The sequence below is a fragment of the Rhizophagus irregularis genome, chromosome 5 (genome assembly GCF_026210795.1).
Source record: "Rhizophagus irregularis chromosome 5, complete sequence".
In the NCBI taxonomy this organism is placed as follows: Eukaryota; Fungi; Glomeromycota; class Glomeromycetes; order Glomerales; family Glomeraceae; genus Rhizophagus; species Rhizophagus irregularis.
This window is the reverse complement of record NC_089433.1, coordinates 3,914,224-3,939,326: the sequence shown is the minus strand read 5'-3', so window position 1 is coordinate 3,939,326 and position 25,103 is coordinate 3,914,224. Positions and strand designations below refer to the sequence as shown.

General features: G+C 25.9%; 4 protein-coding genes across 4 annotated transcripts; 3 read left to right on the top strand and 1 right to left on the bottom strand.

Moving 5' to 3' along the window:
- Nucleotides 1-5,763: 5,763 nt before the first annotated feature.
- OCT59_025379 (uncharacterized protein) lies at nt 5,764-6,305 on the top strand (the record flags this gene model as incomplete). The annotated part of the gene is made up of 2 exons (XM_025324070.2): nt 5,764-6,017; nt 6,098-6,305. 2 exons carry the CDS (start codon nt 5,764-5,766, stop codon nt 6,303-6,305), a joined length of 462 nt encoding a protein of 153 aa, XP_025188189.2.
- Nucleotides 6,306-6,419: 114 nt separating this feature from the next.
- Nucleotides 6,420-7,247, top strand: OCT59_025378 (uncharacterized protein; the record flags this gene model as incomplete). The annotated part of the gene is made up of 1 exon (XM_066138108.1): nt 6,420-7,247. The coding sequence occupies one exon, from the start codon at nt 6,420-6,422 to the stop codon at nt 7,245-7,247; it is 828 nt and encodes a 275-aa protein (XP_065992051.1).
- Nucleotides 7,248-15,230: 7,983 nt separating this feature from the next.
- On the top strand, nt 15,231-15,677 carry OCT59_025377 (uncharacterized protein; the record flags this gene model as incomplete). Its single annotated transcript, XM_025331041.2, has 2 exons — nt 15,231-15,592; nt 15,671-15,677. The coding sequence occupies 2 exons, from the start codon at nt 15,231-15,233 to the stop codon at nt 15,675-15,677; spliced, it is 369 nt and encodes a 122-aa protein (XP_025188190.2).
- Nucleotides 15,678-18,070: 2,393 nt separating this feature from the next.
- On the bottom strand, nt 18,071-19,645 carry OCT59_025376 (uncharacterized protein; the record flags this gene model as incomplete). Its single annotated transcript, XM_066138095.1, has 3 exons — nt 18,071-19,320; nt 19,392-19,476; nt 19,558-19,645. The coding sequence occupies 3 exons, from the start codon at nt 19,643-19,645 to the stop codon at nt 18,156-18,158; spliced, it is 1,338 nt and encodes a 445-aa protein (XP_065992050.1). The 3' UTR covers nt 18,071-18,155.
- Between the last annotated feature and the right edge of the window lie 5,458 nt (nt 19,646-25,103).

Below are 25,103 nucleotides of genomic sequence, written 5' to 3'. Positions count from 1 at the left end.
ACGATATTTTCAATTTATCTTTTATGTTAAATTTTTTTCTTTTCTATCAAATAACTTTGATAAACTTACATTTTACTACTATATATTACTATTAATATCTTGGGTTATGAAAAATTTTAACAATTAAAATAGTCATATTATCGTTTATTGTTCGTTTTTTTATTAAAGTTTTATATTTTCTATTACAAATAAATATGATAAAAAATAAATAATACTTTTATTGATGTCAATTTTAAATTATAAGTTTAATGAGGTTATAAAAACAATTTTAAGATTAACGAGATATCCTGAAATATGAATCGTCTGTATTGGATTAATCGTCGGTTTCGAAATTAGCGTGATCAAGTGATTTATCGATCAATTATAAAAAAATATATATATACATATGTATTAGTTATTTGATAGGGGGGTTAGAATATCACCGAACTGCGAAGCAGTTCGGATGATATTTTAACCCCCCTATCAAATAACTGTGTTATCCTGCAGCCGCTGATGATCATGCTATATTAAACTATTTTTGGTTTAACGCGTCCTTTTAGCCTTTTTTAAACTATTTCTGCTTATAAATACGATATTAAACTATTTCCAGTTTAATACGACGCGTCTTTTTAACCTTTTTTAAACTACTTCCTCTCTTTTTCTTCATTTATTTCTTTCACTTATATTCAAATAAAATGCCACGATTAGGTTCAAAAAATAAGGTATTATTCATTTATTAATATTATTGCTTTATTTTTCTTTCTTTATAATAACATTTTGTATTGTCTTTTTTTAGGAAAAACTAGAAGAGACCACTACTCCAGTAAAAGACAAGGTTGACTTTTATCGTGAATTTTCAAAAGTAAAAAATACAGTTAAGGCAACAGATATATGGATAGGCTTACTAGAGAAGTTTCGAGATGAACAGTTATATATAGGAAAGATTCAGGAAGTGGAATCTGAACAAGATTTAATTGAACAATTATGCTCTTTTTTTGCTAATATGAAGAAGAAAGATGGTGCTGACTATTCTGTTAATTCTATTAGAGCTTCTCTTGCAGCTGTTAATCGTGTTCTTCAAGAAAAATCAAGAATTAAAAATATTGATTTATATAATGATTCTCGTTTTAAAGCTATAAAAGAAGTTGTTGATGGAAAAATTAGATTTTTATCTAAAAATGGAAAAGGTGAAACTAAAGGAGCAGATTCGCTAGAAGCTAACGAAATTACCCAAATATTAAATCATAGATTATTAGATGGTACCACACCTGAAAGATTATTGAGAAGAGTGTTCTTTATCAATGCAATATATCTTGGGCTTCGTGGAGGAGAACATGCATTACTTAATGGAACTGATTTTGTTAAATGTGATGATGGTGGATACAATGTTTTTATTTATTGTTCCAAAAACAACCAACGTGGTCTTACTGAAAATCGAGGAAAGGCAGACAAATTGGTTTTAGCAAATCATCCAGAAGTTACTTCATTTCTTGATAAATATTTATCATCACGTCCCTATGGTGCAGATCCCGATTTCTACCTTCAGGAAGTTGAAGAAGAATTTGGTAATATATTTTAATAGTAATATTTATAAATATTTATTAATAAAAATTAATACACTTCATTATTTTAGCTTTGAAAACAGGAATTTGGTATAAACCAAAACACGTAGGATTCAGAAGATTAAATTCATTTTTAAATGAAATTTGCAAAATTACTGGCATTAACTTTAGTGGTAGGAAAATCACTAACCATTCTGGGCGACGTGCACTTATCCAAAATTGTGAAAAAATGGGCGTTCCTAAAGAAGAAATAAAATTACTTTCTCGCCACCGCTCTGATGCTGGATTATTATCATACACTTTACCTCCTGATGATAAAAAAGATGAGATTATTGGAAAATTTATGGATAAAATTCATGGAAAACCAACTTTAGGTATATAGAATTTATTCAATTATCATAATTACTTACTGTTTTAACTAAATATATTAAATATCTGATTTTTATTTATTAGATAAGGTGAAAGTACCAGATATATTAAATGGTCAAGTTTCATATAATGAACAAGTAATTGGAAAAGAAAACAATAATATTAAAACTGCAAAAGAAGGTAATTCTTTATTTATATTATTAATATGTTTTATTTTGTAACTTATTAATTTGTCTAATTTATTTTTTTAGTATTTTACGAAAATCAACAAAATTCTCTAAAAAAGCTATTAGATTTAACTGACATAAATCAACAATTAGAAATTTCAATGAATATTGATCAATTTAAAGAGTTATTTAATTGCGGTTTAATTTCCAAGCTTAAAGGAAAGGTTAATTTGTCATAGCAAATTTATTATAAATTGAAATAGTATCTATATTTGCGGTATAATATTTAGTACATGATATTTATGATATTTAGTAGTGCTCCTACCGGGTCGGATTCGGTCGGGTTTGGAGAATATATCTGACTCGACTCGGCAAAAATAGAAATGATCCGATTTTAACCCGACCCGAGTACAGTCAACTCTCTTTATAGTCACACATTTGGGACAGTCCATATTTGGTGATTATAAAGAGATGTGACTATATAAAAAATTTCTTATATTTGTATATCATAATTCCGGCCAAAATTAACATAATTTTAGCCAGAATTATACTTAAAACTTTATTGTATTGTAACTTCGCCAATATTAATCGTAGAGAGATGATCTTACCGCCATTCGATTCGTCTTGATGAGACGGTTCTAATGGTATAAAATACGTCGAAATCCAATCACTAGATTAATTTCCGAAATTAAAAAAATATTAATGGTTTTTGTGTAATAACTCTGCCAATATTGATCCTAGAAAGACGATCTTACTACCATTCGATTCGTCTTGATGAGACGAATCTAATGGTATAAGATACATCGAAATCCAATCACTAGATCAATTTCCGAAATTAAAAAATATTAAATGGTTTTTAAGTAATAACTCCGTCAATATTGATTACAGAGAGATAAGCTTACTACCATTCGATTCGTCTCGATGAGGCGATTCCAACGAGCTATAAATCGTCTTTTTACAATCACTAGATACCGAGAAATCTAGCAAAATGTTAAATGGCGCAGTAAACGTAAATCAAGAAATATTATAATGCCGATGTTTAACATTTTGTTGAATAACTCGTCAGCCAGTGATCGGAAAAGGATAAAACTACTAAGGGTTGGTCACCCTATCTCGGTGGTTAGTCACTGAGACCCTCATTAAGCCTGAGTATGGTGAGGTCGCAGGTTCGATTCCCATGACCACGGAAATAAAAAGAATTTTACTGCGGACGCTACAACCAATAGCGTGAAGGTACAGGGATTAGTGTAGTTGGACTGCATCATGGTGAATTAGTGTGTACGGTTAGGCCGCACATTTCAACTAAGGGTCATGGTGTCCTTCTAACGTTCCCTATGAGGCCATTGGCATGTGCGCAGTCCTGTCCTTGAGGTTACTACTATACCTTAGGGGGGACTTCCTGTCTGGGTGGTCACTCCACGATACCACTTGGGGTCAGTAATGGCTAGATGGTCGTCCTAGATGGTAAAGCTGAGGGTGCAATGTCTTAATGGTAGTTTGACCTTCTGTTAGGTCTTAGACCAACCAAAGTGTTCGTGCACAGAACAGGTAGCATGGCTATAGGGTTCGATTCCCTACTCCTTGGGTCCTGGTTGGTGATCCCTGGTGGTTGATACCCACCATAAGGGGTGATCCTGGACAGATGCCTGCTACTTCCTGTCTGAGTGGTCACTACAAAGTATACCACTTGGGGTAAACAACTGTACTATCGGTGCTGGGTAATCGCGGGCTGTAGTGGCCTTTGAGTGAGACTTAGTACCTAAAATGGTGGTATGGAAGGGTACTAGATGGTTGATGTTACCTGTCGAAAGTCCTCCATGAAAGTAGATGCTCTCTAAAGGTCGTAAAATAAATTGAGTATCAGTATCATGCAATGGGTATAGGATGAGTAGGCGGCGTGTACCTAGCTCCAGATCAGCCTAAAATGGCCCGATGGGGGATGTCTTCTATAGTGGTGCTGTTACCTGAGGAATTAAGTACTCGGTTTAATGGTTGCCCATTGAAGATGATAGGACACAGACCCGAGATTAGTCTCATAAGAGGCAATGGGTGGTCTGGCCGTAAACACTTGCAAAGGAAAAGGATAAAACTACCACCATTTCGATTCGTCTCAGTGAGACGATTCTAACAAGCTATGATACATCTTTGTACGATTATTAGATGCCAAGTTATTTAATATATTCTTTATATAACTGTGATTATAAACGGTTCTTTTTAATATAAGATTTTTGGGATAGGTGTGATAGTGACTATAGATAGATTGTGACTATATAGGATAGATTTTAATAATAAAGTGTTTTGAACATTCAACTGGTGTGACTATATAGTAGAATGTGACTATAACGGGAGTGACTATAGAGGGAGTTGACTGTATATTTAATTTGAATAACCCGGGTTAGACCTGAAATTTTCATTGGATAATATACTGTATTCTTAGTAATATATCAAAAATATTTTTTCAAATATAATTTTTTCAATAACGCAAGGTAATTGATCTACAAGATGATCATATAGGTCACACAACTTTTTGTTATTAAAACTAAAGCTAAGCACGAATTTAAAGATATCTTAAATTCCTGTTTATTTATTGCTTTATATTTGAACTATAAAATCGAAATTATATCACTTGCTTTAACAGAAATTTGACTATACTTTACGTCTGCCAGGACTTTAAACACATGCATGCTATAATTGTATCTGCTCTAAGATTACATCTTTTTGCAGCTATCAAATCAGTTCCACCGGAAACTACTGGAATGCTGGTTGCTTTATTAATCATCAAAATCAACTTATTAGTTAATGTAATGTTAATAATTAAAATAATAATTCATACACATACCCGTAATTGCATGGTGTCTCTAGCAATTTTCGCTAAGTGAGCATATACTACCTCATTCATCTAACAAAATTATATAAACATAATCAATATTAATGCGTAATTGATATGTGATTAGTGATTTTAATGATCATCCGGGTCTAATTCAGGTCAAAACTTGAGTCAAGGAAATGAATGACCCGACCTGACGGGTCAGGTTATGCGGGTCACGGGTTATTAAAATTGTTAGTACCGACCCGATTTAAAATTCACTCGGGTTGAATTATCCGGGTTAGACCCAAATTTTGCGGAGCACTAATATTTAGTATGATATTAAGTATGATATTTAGTACATGGTATTTAGTATTTGAAAAAATATCAATAATAATTATGCTATCGTAGTTTATTTATAGCTTAATAAAAAAATATCAGCACGATAAAAAAAGCATGATCCTATTTGGCTGTAGGATAAATATACATATTATACCGAAACGTAAGAAAAACGATCAAAACATACAAAAAAAAATAAAAATTATCGCCAATTGATGTATTTATAATATTAAATATACACAAAAATTCTCTATTAAATCTAGGGATGGCGTTATTAACCGGTCAGTCATACATCTATCTATATTACTGTAAAAGTATATCTAATTAAAATAATTTAATCAAATAATAATTATCAATGTTTAAACTAGAAGTTTTTATTTATTACAGTATATATGAATTTTCAAATTTGATTATTTCCATTTTACATCATTGCTGATTATTGGCGCACACTAACCATATTTGTTAACATCAACATTGATAAATGCGGCAACAATGAAATTAAAATTCTCACCTTCCTACAAATTTAAATAAAAAAAAAAAAATGTCAACAGTATTTCTTTCAAAACTAAGTCAAAATTATATTGAATTATTGACAGATAATAAATATTGTGACGTTACAAATGAAGTTGGTGAAGACCCTAATGTGAAAATCCTTCGTGCTCATGTAAATATTTTATGTTGTCGTTCTCCATATTTACGACGAACGTTGGCTTCTAATAAAAAAATTAAAAATAATGGTTTAACTCATATTGAACTACCAAACATATCACCTGAAATCTTCCAAATTATTTTAAAGTAAGTTTTTATATACAATAAATTAATATGTTATATCATAACATCAAATTCAAATTCGAAATTTATATTTTTTTGTATAGGTATATTTACGGTGGTATTCTTTCATTAAATGATCATGACAATTTAGAGATTTTTAAGGTATTATTAGCTGCGGATGAACTACTTATTCAAGAATTAGTTGATTATTTACAAAAGTATTTTATTGAAAATAAATCTAAATGGATGGAACATCATTTTGGATTTGTTCATCAAGCAAGCTTTCAATCAAACTCTTCATTGAAACTTTAAAAATTTTGTACAGATTTCATGTTAAAATCTCCAGAGAAAATATTTAAATCGCTTGATGTCACTTTACTTCCTGAAAAAACTTTAGTTCAAGTCATTCAAAGAGATGATTTACAAATGAAAGAAGTTAAAGTTTGGGAACGTGTATTAAAATGGGGTCTTGCTCAAAATCCCAAAATTTTTTCAGATCCTAATACTTGGTCAAATGATGATTTCAAAACAATGAAAAATACTTTAAAAAATTGTCTACCTTTTATTAATTTCTTTAATTCATCACCTAAAGATTTTCAATTAGTTCGTCCTTATGAAAAACTCTTAAAACTTCGACTTTATGAAGAATTATTAAATTCTCATTTGGTCTCTAATAGTAAGCCGATCGTTGGTACTATAATTCCAAAGAATTTTACAATTGATGGAAATATTGATTCAAATATTGTTTATAATTTAGGAATTATTACAACTATTTTGAATCATATTGATGATATGGATATTGATTCTGCTCATTTAAAGTTTCGATTATTGTTAAGTGGAAGCCGAAATGGATTTACTCCTAAAAAATTTCATACATTATGTGATAATAAATATGAAACTATTACTTTTATTAAAGTAAAAGGAAAAGATGAAATAATTGGTGGTTATAACCCTTTGGTATGGAAATCTTCTGGTAGTTGGGGTCTAACTAAACATAGTTTTATTTTTTCTTTCAAAGGAAATGATATTAATAGTTTAATTATTAGTAATATAGTAAATGCAGAATGTGCATTGAATCATGGTGTTTATCGCGGTCCATGTTTTGGTCAAGATATTGTTATATATTCTCGTAATGGTGAATTTCAAAATTATAATTATAATTATTGTGAAAAATGTTATTATGGAAAACAGATAAGAGATACTAAATATCAATTTACTATAGAAGATTATGAAGTATTTAAAATTATGGTTTAGTATTAATTTAGATTATATTTTTTATATTTAAATTTATTGTTTTTTTTTCTGAAATATTAAAAGATTGTTTGTTTTGTATTTATTAATAAAGTAACGTTATTTTTTGCACATATCCTTTTTTCTTAATTAACGTTCTAATTCTTTACAATTCAATTTAAACCATCACAAATAGTTATATGGATTAGAATATTGTTTTCATCATATGGATGCATAAACGATGAATTTAATTTTTATTATTTATATTCCTCTACGTATAAACATACTTTTATAAATTGATAGTATGTAAAATGGGCATAGTAATGACATCCCATGTGACAACAGCGACAACATACATACTTGATAAATAAAAATGAACTGGCCAAAATCATTACACATATGATGATTTTGCAAGTTAGTCCGTGATTGTCATAATTTTGACGAGCTCAATTTTAAAATGGTTAAAGCAATCTGCTGAATTTAGAATCAAGTTCCAAAACTGACTTGAGTCGACTCATTTTGAGACATCTACAAGTTCAATGTTATTATAATAAAAAAAAAAAATTTTTTGTTAATGCGTACTGGAATTGCACTATTAACAGATGTACCTAGTGATGGGATTTTTTAATTATTAAGTTAATAATTATTTTTAATAATAACTTAATAAGTACTTATTAGGTAAATCGAAATTCTTGCATTTTTAACCTATGTAAATTAATAAGTAATTAATAAGTAGTTAATAATAAAATTAAATATAATTGGTCAAAATAAATCACGTAAAATCTCTAATGAGTCTGATGAGATGATTATCAGATTATCTTTTTTTTTTAATTTCGCTACGTATTTTGACAGTTTGAGAACTTTGAGTATTTCTACAATTTTACTTTTTATATATATTGATAAATCAAAGCTTAAAATAATGCCTCCAAAGAAACAAGGTAGAAAGAAAAGTCCAATTTGGCTTCATTTTATTGAAAGGCCTTTACTCAATAGTTCTCACCATGAAGCAAAATGCAAATATTGCTTTGGAAAAATGGGTGGCATATTTACTAACATGTTAAAACATCTTAAAGAAGACTTGAAATTTTTAATCCACAATTAATTAAAACAGTACTAATTAAGGAATTAATTACATATTATAAATATAATAAATAATTTTTTTTTTCTGGTTTATGCGATATAAAAATATTGTGTCACATGATATTATTAAAATTGACCAATCAGAATTTTTAGCATTAATAATTCGATTTTTAACTTAATAAGTAATTATTAATTAAAAAAGATTCAAAATAATTTTTAAGTCCCATCACTAGATGTACCAAGAATGTAGCAAAATAATGTAATTTTGGAAAGTAATGTTATTTGTATAACTCTGTAATTTGAAAATTCTGGCACATTAACCAAGGCTTACTCCAAAATTTGAACTGTTGACATTTTGCTAGAGAAGGGAGGGCCTGACAAGTATGACTTGCTTCTCCATAAGATCACAGATCAACTCTCATTAGAAAGACCTTCAGATCAGAAGGTAATGATGTATTACCAGGTTGATGATAGTGATGACATTTGTTGAAGGAATTTCATTTATAACATTCCATATATAGCTTTTGAGATCTCCAAAAGTGAGTTTATCCTTATGGAATTCTTGATTATTAATTGTGGTCACCTTGGAATATCTAATACTTTTGCATTTCCAGACTTTAATAACTCATGGATCGGGGAAGAAAAATTATTTTTCCAAACAAATCTGCATATGTTGTGTTGTAAATGTAATCTTTCAACTGTAATAAAAATATTACGTGAAGGTTTTTATTATTTTACAAGGTAAAAAATTAAAAAAAAAGAAATGTTAATCGGAATAAGTTTATTAAGAGGATGAGTTAAAATGACAAAAAATAATTGCTTACAAGATGAGCCAAAATTAGGCACAATTACAATTTACCTTAATTTTATTTCTTTTTATGCTAATGAATTTGTTCAAGACCTTGATTTTTTTCAGCAATCAAAAAAGCCTGTTATTCCTTTTGCAGAATTACGACTTCAACAACTCACTTCTTATATTGAATTTAAAAGAAATTCATCTAATTTTGGCTCTTTGGAAAATCTAATTATTCAACTTAGATTTAATCCAGAAGATTTTTATGTTATTTTTCGGTTAGCATTTATAATAAATTTGCTGTACATATTCCCAATCATCCAGCCTGACGCCTCTTTTATTCATGCCAAGTCTTTGAACCTAAATATATTTATACTGAAGACATTTCACAAAAAGATATTCGGCAATATAATGCAATTCATGAATTTGCTAATCCACCAGATGAATTATTAAGAGAATGGGGAATTTATTGCAGACTAGGTAACAATGAAGTTCTTGGCGAAATTGAATTAAATCAATATTGGTTAAATAAGCCAAAATTGCTTTAGAATATATTTGGCTTCCAGTATCAAGTTGTAGTGTTGAACAAAGTTTTTCTATGTATAATTCTCTTTTAGATAGTGACCGTCAAAATTTATCTCAGGAATCTCTCAAAAAATTAAATATGATGTACTTTAATGGCATTAAAACTTAACTTTTAATAAAAAAAATAAAAAATTTTTAAAATTTTAATTAAATAATTTCAAATAATGCTGTGTTTTTATAAAATAATATCACATAATATAAAAATTTTTGAAAAAAATCATATCACATATTTTGGTTTTAGCACATACATAATTTATATTTGAGCACATCATAAAATCATCGTCCCTGAACCGAACCGTAACCGAACCGATAAAAATTGGTTATAATCGGTTATAACCGAACTTTTGGCATCCCTAAACGTAAATAGTACTATAGCAGTTGTATTGAAAGTTTACGTAAATTTAGTAAAAATTTTCAATATTTTATAAAAGGCAGTTGTAGAATAAATTTAGTTTAAATTATAGATAGGTATATTGTTATATATATTAGTATTTTCACAGGTGTATATTTCGCAGGGTGTTTGACAAATAAATAATAAAATAAAGAAAATGACGTAATAAATAAAGAAGATCTCAGTTCTAAGGTATTGGAAAAATAATTGGGAAGAAATCATACGTATGACAGAAAGACACGAAGTTATTCAAAAATATATTACATTGAACGAAAATTTCACCAAAAGGAAGAAAATCGAGGAAAAGATTTAATTAGTGATAGCAAAAAGAGGTTACAAAGTAGTCCTAAGGATAAAGTTGTAAAGAAAAGGTGGAGAGTTTAAAAGAAATAAGGAAAGAGGCAGATATAGACGAATATTTATTTTGAAATCACGTGATTTACGTAAAAAATTTTCCGAATCAAAAGTTAATAATACATTTATCTAGTTAGTTTAGAATATTGTGGTTTTTTTTCTTTTTTGAGAGATAGGATATATTTAAAATCTTATTTTTACTCGCGTATTAGTTGGTTGATCAAGGTCTAGAATTATATGTGAGTGAAATTATTAATTAGCTTGATGTGGCAAATGTTTACAAGAACGAGGTCAAGTTCTACAGTATCAGGATCGACACATCATCGTTAAATCAAGAGCCGACGTCACAAAAATGATTGACTTCGGTTAAATTTATACCGAGCCTATTTTTCTCATCAAACTGAAATTTAATTCGTTCCCTTAGTGTAGTGTCACACAAATGCATGACATGACGATCGCTGCACAATAGCATAAATGCAGCCAATTAATTTAATAAGGAACTTGAACTTGTCTTTATTTTTGCAAACGTTGAAAATTTTATAATGTTATATGATTATGATTACAAATGTAAAAGATGCGGAGAATATAATTATCAATGGGGATGGTGTAAATCATGTCAAATAAATGATTTTAAAAAAAATTTCACAAATTGGACCAGTGGAAATGAAAAAATTGATAGTTTAATTCAGGGAAAGCAATTAGAAATCGATGAATATTATGATATTATAGTTGAATGGATACCATATGATAAGCTCGATAATATTAAAGAGTTAGGAAAAGATGAATTTTCTACAATATATTCAGCAATATGGAAGGATAGTCCATTACAATATGACAAAAAGGAACGTGAATATTCAAGAAAACAGAGTACAAAAGTCAATTTAAGATTATATAACTCACAAAATATTACTAATGAATTTTTAAATGAGGTATGAATCTCTTTATTTAACTTAATTATTTTACGTATAATAACAAATTTTTTTTATTATAATACGCTAAGTTATATTTTGAAAGAAATCATTTATATGGAATAAAATAATAAATTTTCTTTGTTTTATTAGGCTAATAATAATAAACTTAAAATATATGGGATATCCCAAAATTCAGATACAAAAGATTACATTTTAGTTCTTCGAAATGTCTATTGTAATAAATGTGTTAAAATATTTACGAATTATTATGATGTATGGTGTAAATCATGTCAAATAAATGATTTTAAAAAAAATTTCACAAATTGGACCAGTGGAAATGAAAAAATCGATAGTTTAATTCAGAGAAAGCAATTAAAAATCGATGAATATTATGATATTATAGTTGAATGGATACCATATGATAAGTTCGATGATATTAAAGAATTAGGAAAAGATGAATTTTCTACAATTTATTCGGCAATATGGAAGGATGGTCCATTACAATATGACAAAAATGAACGTGAATACTCAAGAAAACAGGGTACAAAAGTCAATTTAAAATTATATAACTCACAAAATATTAATGGATTTCTAAATGAGGTATTAATTTCTTTATTTAACTTAATTATTTTACGTATAATAAATTTTTTTATTATAATACGCTAAGGTATATTTTGAAAGAAATCATTTATATGGAATAAAATAATAAATTTTCTTTATTTTATTAGGTTAATAATAATCATGGACTTAAAATATATGGGATATCCCAAAATTCAGATACAAAAGATTACATTTTAGTTCTTCGAAATGTCTATTGTAATAAATGTGTTAAAATATTTACAGATTATTATGATTCATGGTGTAAATCATGTCAAATAAATGACTTTAAAAAAAATTTCACAAATTGGACCAGTGGAAATGAAAAAATCGATAGTTTAATTCAGGAAATGCAATTAGAAATTAATAGATATGATGATATTATAATTGAATGGATACCATATGATAAGTTCGATGATATTAAGGAGTTAGGAAAAGATGAATTTTCTACAATATATTCAGCAATATGGGAGGATGGTCCATTACAATATGACAAAAAGGAACGTGAATACTCAAGAAAACAGAGTAAAAAGGTCAATTTAAAATTATATAACTCACAAAATATTAATGGATTTCTAAATGAGGTATTAATTTTTTATTTAATTTAAATATTTAAAATAAAATAATAAATTCTCTTTATTTTATTAGATTAATAATGAACTTAAAATATATGGAATATCTCAAAATCCTTATACAAAAAATTATATTATATCATTTCCGGATGGACTTTATTGTAATAAATGCGTTAAAAAATTTCTAGATGATGATTATAAATGGTGCAGATCATGTCAATTAAATACCCTAGAAAAAAATTTTACAAATTGGACCAGTGGAAATGAAAAAATTGATAGCTTAATTCAGGAGAAACAATTAGAAATTAATAGTTATTATGATACTACTATAATCGAATGGATATCGTATGATCAGTTCGATGATATTAAAGAGTTAGGAAAAGATGAATTTTCTACAATATATTCAGCAATATGGAAGGATGGTCCATTAAAATATGACATAAATGAACGTGAATATTCAAGAAAACAGAATAAAAAAGTCAATTTAAAATTATATAACTCACAAAATACTAATGAATTTCTAAATGAGGTATTAATTTTTTATTTAATTTAAGTATTTAAAATAAAATAATAAATTTCCTTCATTTATTAGGTTAATAATGAATTTAAAATATATGGAATATCTCAAAATCCTTATACAAAAAATTATATTGTATTATTTCCGGATGGATTTTATTGTAATAAATGCGGTAAAAAATTTACAGATAATTATTATAAATGGTGTAAACCATGTCAATTAAATACTCTAGAAAAAAATTTTACAAATTGGACCAGTGGAAATAAAAGAATTGATAGTTTAATTCAGGAAAAGCAATTAAAAATTAATAAATATGATATTATAATTGAATGGATATCATATGATCAGTTCGATGAAATTAAAGAATTAAGGAAAGATGAATTAACTACAATATATTCAGCAATATGGAAGGATGGTCCATTAAAATATGACAGAAAGGAACGTGAATATTCAAGAAAACAGAATAAAAAAGCCAATTTAAAATTATATAACTCACAAAATATTAATGAAGTTCTAAATGAGGTATTAATTTTTTATTTAATTTAAATATTTAAAATAGAATAATAAATTTCATTCATTTTAATAGGTTAATAATGAATTTAAAATATATGAAATATTTGGAATATCTCAAAATCCTTATACAAAAAATTATATTATATCATTTCCGGATGGATTTTATTGTAATAAATGCGGTAAAAAATTTACAGATAATTATTATAAATGGTGTAAACCATGTCAAATAAATGATTTTAAAAAAAAATTCACAAATTGGACCAGTGGAAATGAAAAAATCGATAGTTTAATTCAGGAAAAGCAATTAGAAATCGATAAATATGATGGTATTATAGTTGAATGGATACCATATGATAAGTTCGATGAAATTAAAGAATTAAGGAAAGATGAATTAACTACAATATATTCAGCAATATGGAAGGATGGTCCATTAAAATATGACAGAAAGGAACGTGAATATTCAAGAAAACAGAATAAAAAAGTCAATTTAAAATCATATAACTCACAAAATATTAATGGATTTATAAATGAGGTATTAATTTTTTATTTAATTTAAATATTTAAAATAAAATAATAAATTTCCTTTATTTTATTAGGTTAATAATGAACTTAAAATTAAAATATATGGAATATCTCAAAATCCTTATACAAAAAATTTTATTATATCATTTCCGGATGGATATGATTGTAATAAATGCGTTAAAATTCTAGATAATGATTATAAATGGTGCAAACCATGCCAAATTAATGATTTATTGGAAAATAATTTTACAAACTGGACTAACGAAAAAGAAAAAATTGTCAATTTAATCCAGGAAATGCGATCAAATATAAATTCTTATAACGATATAGTATTTGAATGGATACCATATGATAAGTTTGACGATATCAAAGAGATAGGCAAAGGTGGCTTTGCTAAAGTATATTCAGCAATATGGGTTGATGGTCCATTATTGTATAATAGTGATACACAAAAATATACAAGAAAGCAGGATAAAAATGTTGCATTAAAATGTTTATATAACTCGCAAAATATCACAAGTGAATTTCTCAATGAGGTATGTGACTTTTCTGTAAATTCAATACTAATTATATATATTTTAATATAATAGTATTCTTTCATATTTTAATAGGCTAAATTATATTCAATTAAAAATTATAAAGATTATTATGATGAAAATAAAATACTTAAAATATATGGAATATCTCAAAATCCAGATACAAAGGAATACATTATAGTTCTTGATTATGCAAAAGGTGGAAATTTTAATTATTGGATGAACAAAAATTATAACAATTTTGAATGGGCAAAAAAATTGACTATACTTTATAATATTAGTAATGGTCTTAATGATATTCATCAAAAGAAGATGGTCCACCGTGATTTTCATACAGGAAATATATTGTTAAATATTGCTGATGTAACTGATAGTATTAATGATAGTGTTATACATATTTCAGATATGGGATTATGTGGAGATGTTAGTAATATCAATCAAAGTAATATTTATGGAGTTATACCTTATGTAGCTCCTGAAGTGTTAAAAGGGGAACTTTATACTCAAGCAGCGGATGTATATAGTTTTGGTATGATTATGTATTTTGTAGCAACTGGAAAACAACCTTTTGCTGATTGTGCACATGACGAGTTTTTAGTATTAAATATTTGTAATGGAAATAGACCTGATATTAATATGCCAGAAGCACCAAAATGCTATATTGATTTGATGAAGCATTGTTGGAATTCTAATCCAGATAATAGACCAAAAGCAACTGAAATTTTTGAATCAATTAAATTATTTTCCGGCTGCTATAATGAATATGATATAGATTTTAAAGATTATATAGGAATTGAAAAGGAACAACAACATTATGAAATGGAAAAACAATTTAAAGAAGCAGAAGAATACAGAAAATTACATCTCACATCATTTGATCGATTAGTTACTCATCCACAAGCTATTTATGCATCACGATTACTTAATCCATTTACAAATAATATCCCAAAATATGATAATATTGACAATAACACAGTAGAAATTATTGATTTTACAAAGTAAGCTTTATAAATTTTATATATTTTATAATTTTTTATAATTTTATTTTATTTAATCCAAAACAATTCTTTATATAGATTATAAATCAAAGATGATACGAAGGAACGAATAAATTTATTTTTGGCATGATAAGTTAGCTAGATTGAAAATAACCTATAGTATTATATTATTTATTCTTATTTTATATATTTGTTCAACACTTGATTATAGAGTACATGTAAAATTTATTTTTACAGAAATAAAATCAGTTTGTAATTGAGCAAATAGCTTCAAACTTATTTAAATTCCTGATTTACAATGAAAAACTATTATCTTGATCAAAACTATAAAAATAATAGCATTATAGACTATAATGTTGTAGACTACAATGTTATAAGTAAAATTCCTAATGATCATTTTTTTCTATTATACCTTCATTGAACATCTAAGATTTTTGAAATATCCTAACGAATATCTATTACGTATTAGCAAATTTATCAAAGAAGTTGACTTTATGTCTATTGTATTAAATCTATTCCTTTTAGATTACAAATTAATGAAGAAATTTGAAAAAATAAAAATTACTTTTATAATTTGCTTTTACTAAATTAATATAAATTGCAATAGGTAATTTTAAGATCGAAATTTATTTAGTAAATTAGTGATGATAAGTGTGACGGTTTTTATTTATGAAAGTTAGTTCGCACAAAGTATTTATAATTAAGCGGTCTCAAAAATTGTATTTTTGAAGGAGCTTTTAATTTTATTTAATCATGTTGTGATTTAATATTTATGAGTAACAATATTATAAAATTATTTATTAAATCTCTAAAATGCACAAATCAAAATCTTTTTATTTTATACTTTTTAATTATTTTTTATAACAAATAAAGAATAAACTACATGTATAAAAATAAACAAACAAATAAATAAATTGATAAACATGGATAACTTTTTTTTTCAATATTCTCTTTAAAAAAGAATAATCTAAAATCATTTTTTTTTATTCCAAATTTGTGTGATTTAGAACTGTAAATGTTTTTTTATTTTGTTTAAAAAATAAAATTAAAGGTTTGTCCAATAAACCGTTCACCAGATGATTATAAAAATGCTGTTACCGAAAGGAATAATTTCTTGTTTCGTAAACGTTGAAAAATTCAAAAAATGACAAATTTAAGAGATGCAAAGGTATAAAGTATTACATGGATGAATTTTAATAGTTAACTTGATTATCTTATGATGAAATTGTTGTATTTGTCTACATCTATAGATGACGATCGTGGAATAATTTTTCTTTATAAAATTAATTGTAAAATTTTTTGTAAATTTTGTAAAGAAAATTAATGTATGATTCTATGATATGATAGAGTCCATTAATTAGTCATTAATAAAGCATAAATATAGCATATGCCATCTCCAGGTTTAAATCAGAAAGAAATTATTGATCTGAAAGCCACATGATTTAGACCCGATCTGCGCCAGGAACTGGTCACAAATCAGGTGGGTTGATCGGCTAAATATCGAATAACGGAATAAGTATACAAAATAATATTTTTTTTTACCAACAATAAAATGTGCGCATAAATTATAAGAAAACTTTTCATTAGGTAAGATAATGTTTTCTATTTAACAACAATACCATAGTGTTAATGCTGACTGTTATACGGTATGTTTTTAATTAATATTCAAACTTATTGAGTAATATTCTAATAATTTTTAGTGGTGTATTGAATTTACGGTATCATTAATAAGGCAGAAAAAAAAACGAAGATCTAATGTAGTTGTAGAATCATTATTTACCTAATAAAAAAAAAATAAACTTACAGTATTTTATTCTAAACAGTACATCATATTATTAATTATTACAGGAACCATTCGAGCGTCTAAAGCATTATAATCACAAAAAAGCCATGTTGCAAATATTTGATTTTGAAATAATTATATAATCGTGTTACACCAGTCCTAAAATTTCGTTGGCCATTACACGCAACATGACAGAGAATTACGTAAGTATTGTTACGTACCTATTGGTTCATCATGTTCACTAATGGTTATAGGATGGTCCTTATGTTAAAGATCTTTCTCACAAGGCTAGTTTCACAAAGTTTTGGAGCCCTTCTCTGGTTAAACTCTTTAAGTTACAACATCAGAACTCTTTATAAAAAATATAATAAATTAAATTATACGCAAAGAATAAAATAGTCACATTATCCTATAAATTGATCAAATATTTGGAGATACTGAATTCCTGATAAAGTTCAAATTTTAACTCTTTCAAGGTGACTAACTAAATTTGATAATCAAATATTTACACGAATTAAGTAAACCGCAAATTTATCTGTGTTAATGCACCAATTTATTACTTAAGAATCAGTATAGAAATTTTTGAGTTAATTTCTTGATCTAATCAAATGTGGAGACATTGAATTTCAATTGGAATTTATATTAGAAAACTTAACACACTTTTGATATTGTTTAAACAAATGATTATAATATAAATTTATTTATTTTTTATTGTGTAAGCGTTATATACTTAGATATTTTAAAAACTAGTGACACTAATATATAAAATAAAAAATATACTTACCTCTTTATAATTTGAAATACTTCATAATCTTCCATATAAAATCCACCTTCAGAATCTCTTATCTTTTTTTCATAATTACCCCTTCCATAAGAAATATATTTATTATCATAACTAGAAAACATAGCAATATCACTAAAATATGGACTACTATAACCATAATATAATGCACGATCTGTATTTTTTATATTACTAATTATTACATTTTTAGCATTATTATTTTTAACAGAAAAAATAAAACAATCTCTATTTTTAATCCAACTATTAGAAGCTTCCCACTTCAGAGGGTTGTATCCACCAAGTATTTCTTCCGTTCCTTTTACTTTAATAAATGTAACAGTATAAGGTTTACCATTACATAATTCGTAAAATTTTTTAGAATAAAATCCATCTCTACTTCCTCTTAATAATAATTCAAATTTGTACGGCAAATATAATTCTCTCAAGTGATCAAATTTATTATTAATGACCATCTTATCAATTCGTCTTGAAATTGTTGAAATAATATTTAAATTATTAATAATATTTGAATTAATAATTCCATCAATTTTAATATTTCTAGGAAGTGGAATATTTTCAGTTGGTTCACTATCAGGATCCAAGTGAGAATTTAATAAATTTTCATAAAATTGACGTTTAAAGAGATTTTTATAAGGATGAACTTTTTCTAAGAATTCTTTGGATGATAAACTAAAAAATCTAATTAAAGGTAAACAATGTTGTAAAGTATTTTCCATTTTTTTAAAATCATCATTTGACCAAGTATTAGAATCTGGAAGAAGTGTATGATTTTGTTCGAGACCCCATTTTAATACATGTTCCCAAACCTCAATTTCTTTCATTTGTAAATCATCTCTTTTAATAAGTTGAACTAAAGATTTTTCAGGAAGTGAAGTGAAATCAAGTGATTTAAATATTTTTTCTGGAGATTTTACCATAAAATCTGTACAAAATTGTTGAATTTTTATTAAAGAATTGGATTGAAAACTTGTTCGATGAATTAATTCAAAATGTTGTTCCATCCATTCAAATTTATTTTCAATCAAATATGTTTGTAAATAATCAACCAGTTCTTGAAGAAGCAGCTCATCAGCAGCTAATAAAATTTTAAAAATTTCTGAATTATCTTGGTCATTCAATGGGAGAATACCACCATAAATATATCTAAATTAATATAAATATTATAAAACTTTCTATTTATTATAATATCAAACTTTATTTGTAAATAAACTTACTTTAAAATAACTTGGAAGACTTCAGGTGATATATTTGGTAACTTAATATGAGCTAAAACATTATCCTTATTTTTTTTACTAGAAACTAAAGTTCGTCGTAAATATGGAGAACGGTAACACAAAATATTTGTATGAGCACGAAGGATTTTTATATTAGGGTCTTTACCAACTTCAATTGTAATATCATAGTATTCATTATCTTCTAATAATTCAATATAGTTTTGACTTAACTTTGAAAGAAATTGTGTCGCCATAACTTATATTTTTAAATTTCAAACGAAAAAAAAAAATTGTTTTAATTTTGAGAGGGGCGTATAAACTCAAAATATAAATTTTGGTTAATACTTTTTATTATAGCTTAACGATCGCTTATCAGTTTGCTTATTTAGTAATGTAATTGTTATAATTGTTTCAGATATGGTTAAACTAAATTAAATGTAATTCTTTTCCAAAATAGAATTTTTTTACTGCGCCATAATACATTATGCAAGAATGTGTTTTGTCAAATTAATTCTCATACAATATACCAGAATAGATAATTTCCAAAATTTTCAAAAGTTTTATCATGTATATACAATAATTGACAAATGATTGTTTTTCGATCATCACATAATAGTATAAATGTATAATACAGTTTTATAAAATAGCATGAGCGACACGTACATTTGCTCTAAAATCATAATACATAAACATACTTCTTTTGCTAATAATCAAAACCAAGCTACTTTTATTTATTTCATCTAAGCTATTGTGCAAATAATTACTACTTTTATCTTCCTTCTCTACTTTTCTTGGTCTATATTTCGAGAATTTGATTAAAGTGGCATTCTTATACGCTTCAGTTCCTTTTAATTTCCTACTCTCATTCGTTACTATATAAAATCCTCTATTTAAGTCAAATTAGTCAAATTGAAACTATTCTGAAACTAATAAATACATTCTTCAGAATTTTCGTTCATATCAACAACCATTTATGTAGTCATAACTTACTCAAAATTATTGTTATTCGGGGCTGAGCGCTTTAATTTATTTACATACTTCCACGTATTAAATACTGCTTTAAGCCAAGATCATTTTTCATCTCGGATTGAAAAATTAAATGTTGTAAGCAAAGATTACTTTATCAAATTTTCTTCATATATTGGGAATAAGTCAATTTTTAAAGGAAGAGAACTTAGAAAATAAAAAAAAAAATGAGAAAAAAATTAATTAGGCGCTTGATCAACAAATAAGACAACAATCGCACCCATGATCTTTGGTCTTTTTACTATAGAGTATCTGTTATTATACCGCGTTTCCTAATAGTCATCCGGGACGTTAAACCAGTATCAGCCTTGAATCTCACTACCATCACGGCTCCGCCATAATGGTCAATGATATTTACAGCTTCTCGTGCGTGAAATAACTATTACGTATTTATTGTATTTATTTCGAATTAACGATTTTTGATTTCAAGCAGTGTTTGCGTCTAAGTCCCTCAAAATTAATTAATTATTAATTCCTTTTAATATCCCCCGTATCAAAAAAAAATTTTAATATATAATACAGATAAAAGATCAGCTACAAGAAATATAACTAGAACATTGCTCGGAACTTGTGAATGAAGTTAATACAATGATGATAATTCTGATTTATATGCAAAAACATAAAACATTTATTTAAATTTAAAGCAAATTTTTTTATAAATCATTTCACATTGACTTATCTTTTATTGTTATATCGTCTTATGTATAATTATACTTTACATAATGAGTATCTTTTTTTCCTACATCTTGATTATTAACCCAAAGTCCAGAACTTTTAAATCGAATTAATATCATTCATTATATTTGCGATTGTTTGGTATTAATATTAAATTCCTGATAGACTTAATATGTCAATATGTCGATACTTTAGATTTTTCATGTCGCCACACTCATCCAAAATGTGACTTTACTGCATCATGTTAAGAATTGAATTCCTCATACATGATAAATTATAACTGCGAAAATTAATTCTTCTAAAAATAACAGATTCTATAGTTTATTTGCTTTCAATAGCATGTATTTGATACTGTCTAAAAATGTATTCTTTTTTAATAAATAAAATGATAATGAATTCTCACAAAAATTATGACCTTTAAAGATCAATAACTAACCTCATTAATATAAATACTATCTCAATTCTCAAATCATCTACTTAATCTTCAATCATTCTAACATCTATGTTATATAATGTTAATGTATAATAAATTTAATACAATGTCTTATTTAATTATATAATTATTATTATTTATTAAAAAAAAAGATTCACAAAAAATAATAATTTTAATACACGAAGGAATTTGACAAATTATTGAGTATAAAAGCTATAAGCTAAAAATTAAAAACTAAAATTTTTTAATGAAAATAATAAATCTAATTAAATGTGTTAATTAAAATTAATAATATCAGATATTGGAAATTTAAATATTTAAATTATGAATTGCGGTCAAGGTCTTCACTTTCTATTTTTATATGAAATTTATTTCTATGTCTACATTATTTTTATGAGCGAGCTCATTTTCACATTTAAAATAAAGTAATTTAAATTTAATGAATTAAGAACTTTGGACTTTTGGACTTTTGTTTAATTTCAAGGTAACTTCCAAATCTTCTATGAAAAATGGTTTATCAACATTTTTGTATGGTTCAGGTAAGAATCTGTCACATTTCTTCTATCATGTTCATCAACTAAAAATAAGTAATACTAAAATCTGCTGCTTTCAAGTCATTCTGGTAACATGCTTTTAAACGACAATAATATTATATTATCTGGTAAACTTTATTTGAAAGTTTATTTTCATTATGTAAAAAAGCAAATTTAATTATTATTATAAATCATTAATGACACTTTTTTCTTTCTTATGATAAAAAAGTAAACATTAATAACAAAGTATTTGAGATCTTCCTTTTGTTCAATCTGAATATTGAGCTAACATTTCGACAACATGCTGGTTAAATCTCTCTACTAAGCCATTCGTCTGAGGATGATAGGGCGTGGATGAACGAGGAGTCACCCCAAATTGCTGACATAAAGAGTTGAGCATCTCATTGACAAAATGTGTTCCCTGATCGGTAAGTAATATCTAAATTATGAATATTTTCTGGATCTATAATATTTGCTTTTGTAAAAGTATGTAATATATAAATAATGATTAAGGGGATTTCTCTTTCCATTATAAAAAAAAATCTATTTTATAAAAACTTTTGTTATTCTCATTATTATAAATGTTTAATATAAAATTTCTAAAAGTATCTATTTGATGCTTGATTATTACTTTTAATCAATATAATATTTATTACAATAATATTTTTTGGTTTATAGTCCATAAGTTTCTAATGATAATAAAATAATTTCTTTCATTATTATAACATAAAACTTCTAGTTATAAAGGTTAGAGTTGTCAATTATGAATTTTTGCATTTTTCATTTTCTATATATTTTCAATAATTAGGAATAGTTCTTCACTAAATCCAATTCCTGAGACAAAAAAAAAATCAAAGATCAATAAATTGGATGCTCTCAATGTTTCAATTAGTTAATGAGCTTGATCGGGTGAAACCAAGAAAATCCAACATAAAATTCTATTAATTGGGCGTACTTTGTGCCATTAATGGTCCTTTCAATAAGAAATTATTTTTAAATTATATTTTTTATTAAAAACCATGATACTGGTTAAAAACAATGAAGTAGTTACATATCTAATGAAACTTTAATTAGTTTTGTCACTTGATTAACTATGATTTTTCATGATCAATAATGTTAAGATAGATATTGCTTAATTTTCATCCTTCTATGAAATTATTGTAAGTTTTCATTTCTTCTTTTATATAAGAAATTAAATATATAGAAATAAAATAAATATAAGTTTGTATCATTTCACATTTTTTTTATAATAAAAAGAAGAATCTATGATCATTGTTGTTTCTAATGAATTATCTACTTTAAATTCTTTAAACAATAATTAATAATTTAATAAGGAAAAGGATAAAAATTTATTTTAAAAGTAACTAGTTTGTGCCGTGATATCCACAAAATAACTATTACATATATGATGAGAGTATCATTGACCATAATTAGATAATTAAATTGTAAATTAATTGTATGATAAAATTGTTAATACAATTGGTATTCTAATATAGTATATTTATAATATAATCTAAGGACAAACATTACTGGAATGCAAATCACGATTAATAATTAAATAATAAAGTTTATTCATTAAAATGCATCCAGTTATATTGATAAATATATATTTTAAACTACTGATAACTTCAGGTGCTATATAAGGAAATAACTTCAGGTGCTATATAAGGATACCAGTGGTAATGTGTATTCTAAAATTAATATATAATCTATTTTTATATAAAATAAACTACAACTAATTACCACTATGAAATTCACCATGAATTAGTTCAGTATTCATATAAAATATATTTTTTTTTTATATTTTGAATTCATGTCTTTAATTTAATTATAGATGAACATGAGCATGGCATTCTGTATTGTATAATATTTGAATAAATTAAAATAATCATTATAAGATAGTAATTTATTTTTATTACTAGAAAATCAATTACTGCGGAATTTGATTTTCCTTGGCTGTGCATTGACTAATTTTAAAAGTTTAGTTTGCTCAGGTGAGGCTTTAGGAAATATTGTTTATATGTCGCTGAGAATTTATTTCGTTTATAGATTAAAAAGAATTTATGAAAAAGGAGAGGTAAAAATATATATATATATAAAAAAAGAAAAAAAAAGGAAAGGAAGGAAAAGAAAGGCGATTTATATAACAATTTCAATGATCAACGATCAAATCAAATTTGAACAAGTTTTATATGTTGAATATTTTGATTCAGCCATAAAAATTACATGATCTCAAATACAATAAATACAATGAAAAATGGCTAAGTAAATATCTTTTTGAGATTTGATAATCTCTTAAAATGACGATCCTGTTATTTTTTTGTATAAAAATCGGAAACTTTTATTATTATTTATCTCCTTTAGTGAAACGGAGTATCTATTCGTCAGAATTGTAATAGTATGAGATAATCAAATTAGGTCAAAAATTATTTGTTAGTAACGATTATTTTTATCGTAGGACAACAATATTACAAAATAATACTATTTTTACGCACCAACAATATAAATACATACAATTGTTCCTTTATTATATCGTTTTCATTGTTTACCTCTAATATTATGTTTAAATTATTTATTGTTTTCTTTATATTCACGATCACTTTTTTTTTAACATTAGTAACACATTTCTTTATTAATAAGTAAAATAAGTAAATTAATTACAGATCAATAGATCAATAGAAATACCTAAAAATAATAATCTCAGAGAGAAAATTATCTTTATAACTAAATTTTCTATCTAAATCTAATGCATAAACTATTTCTATAAATCTGTTTCGTTGTTAAGTACCAAGTATTTGTCAAAGATATATTAGCGATTATATTACCAATCATTTTGTCAAGCGTTACCTGTTTTTCTAATTCTAAATTTTTTTTTGATTTACTATTTCTATGTTTTTTGAGTTTTATTCGTTTTATCGTCATCAATTTCTTTATACCTACGATTACGTCCACTCACTTACCACTAATATTGTTTAACCTCATTACAACGATAATTCCAAATAATATTTCTCATATTATGAAAACATAACTCCTTTACCATCACTT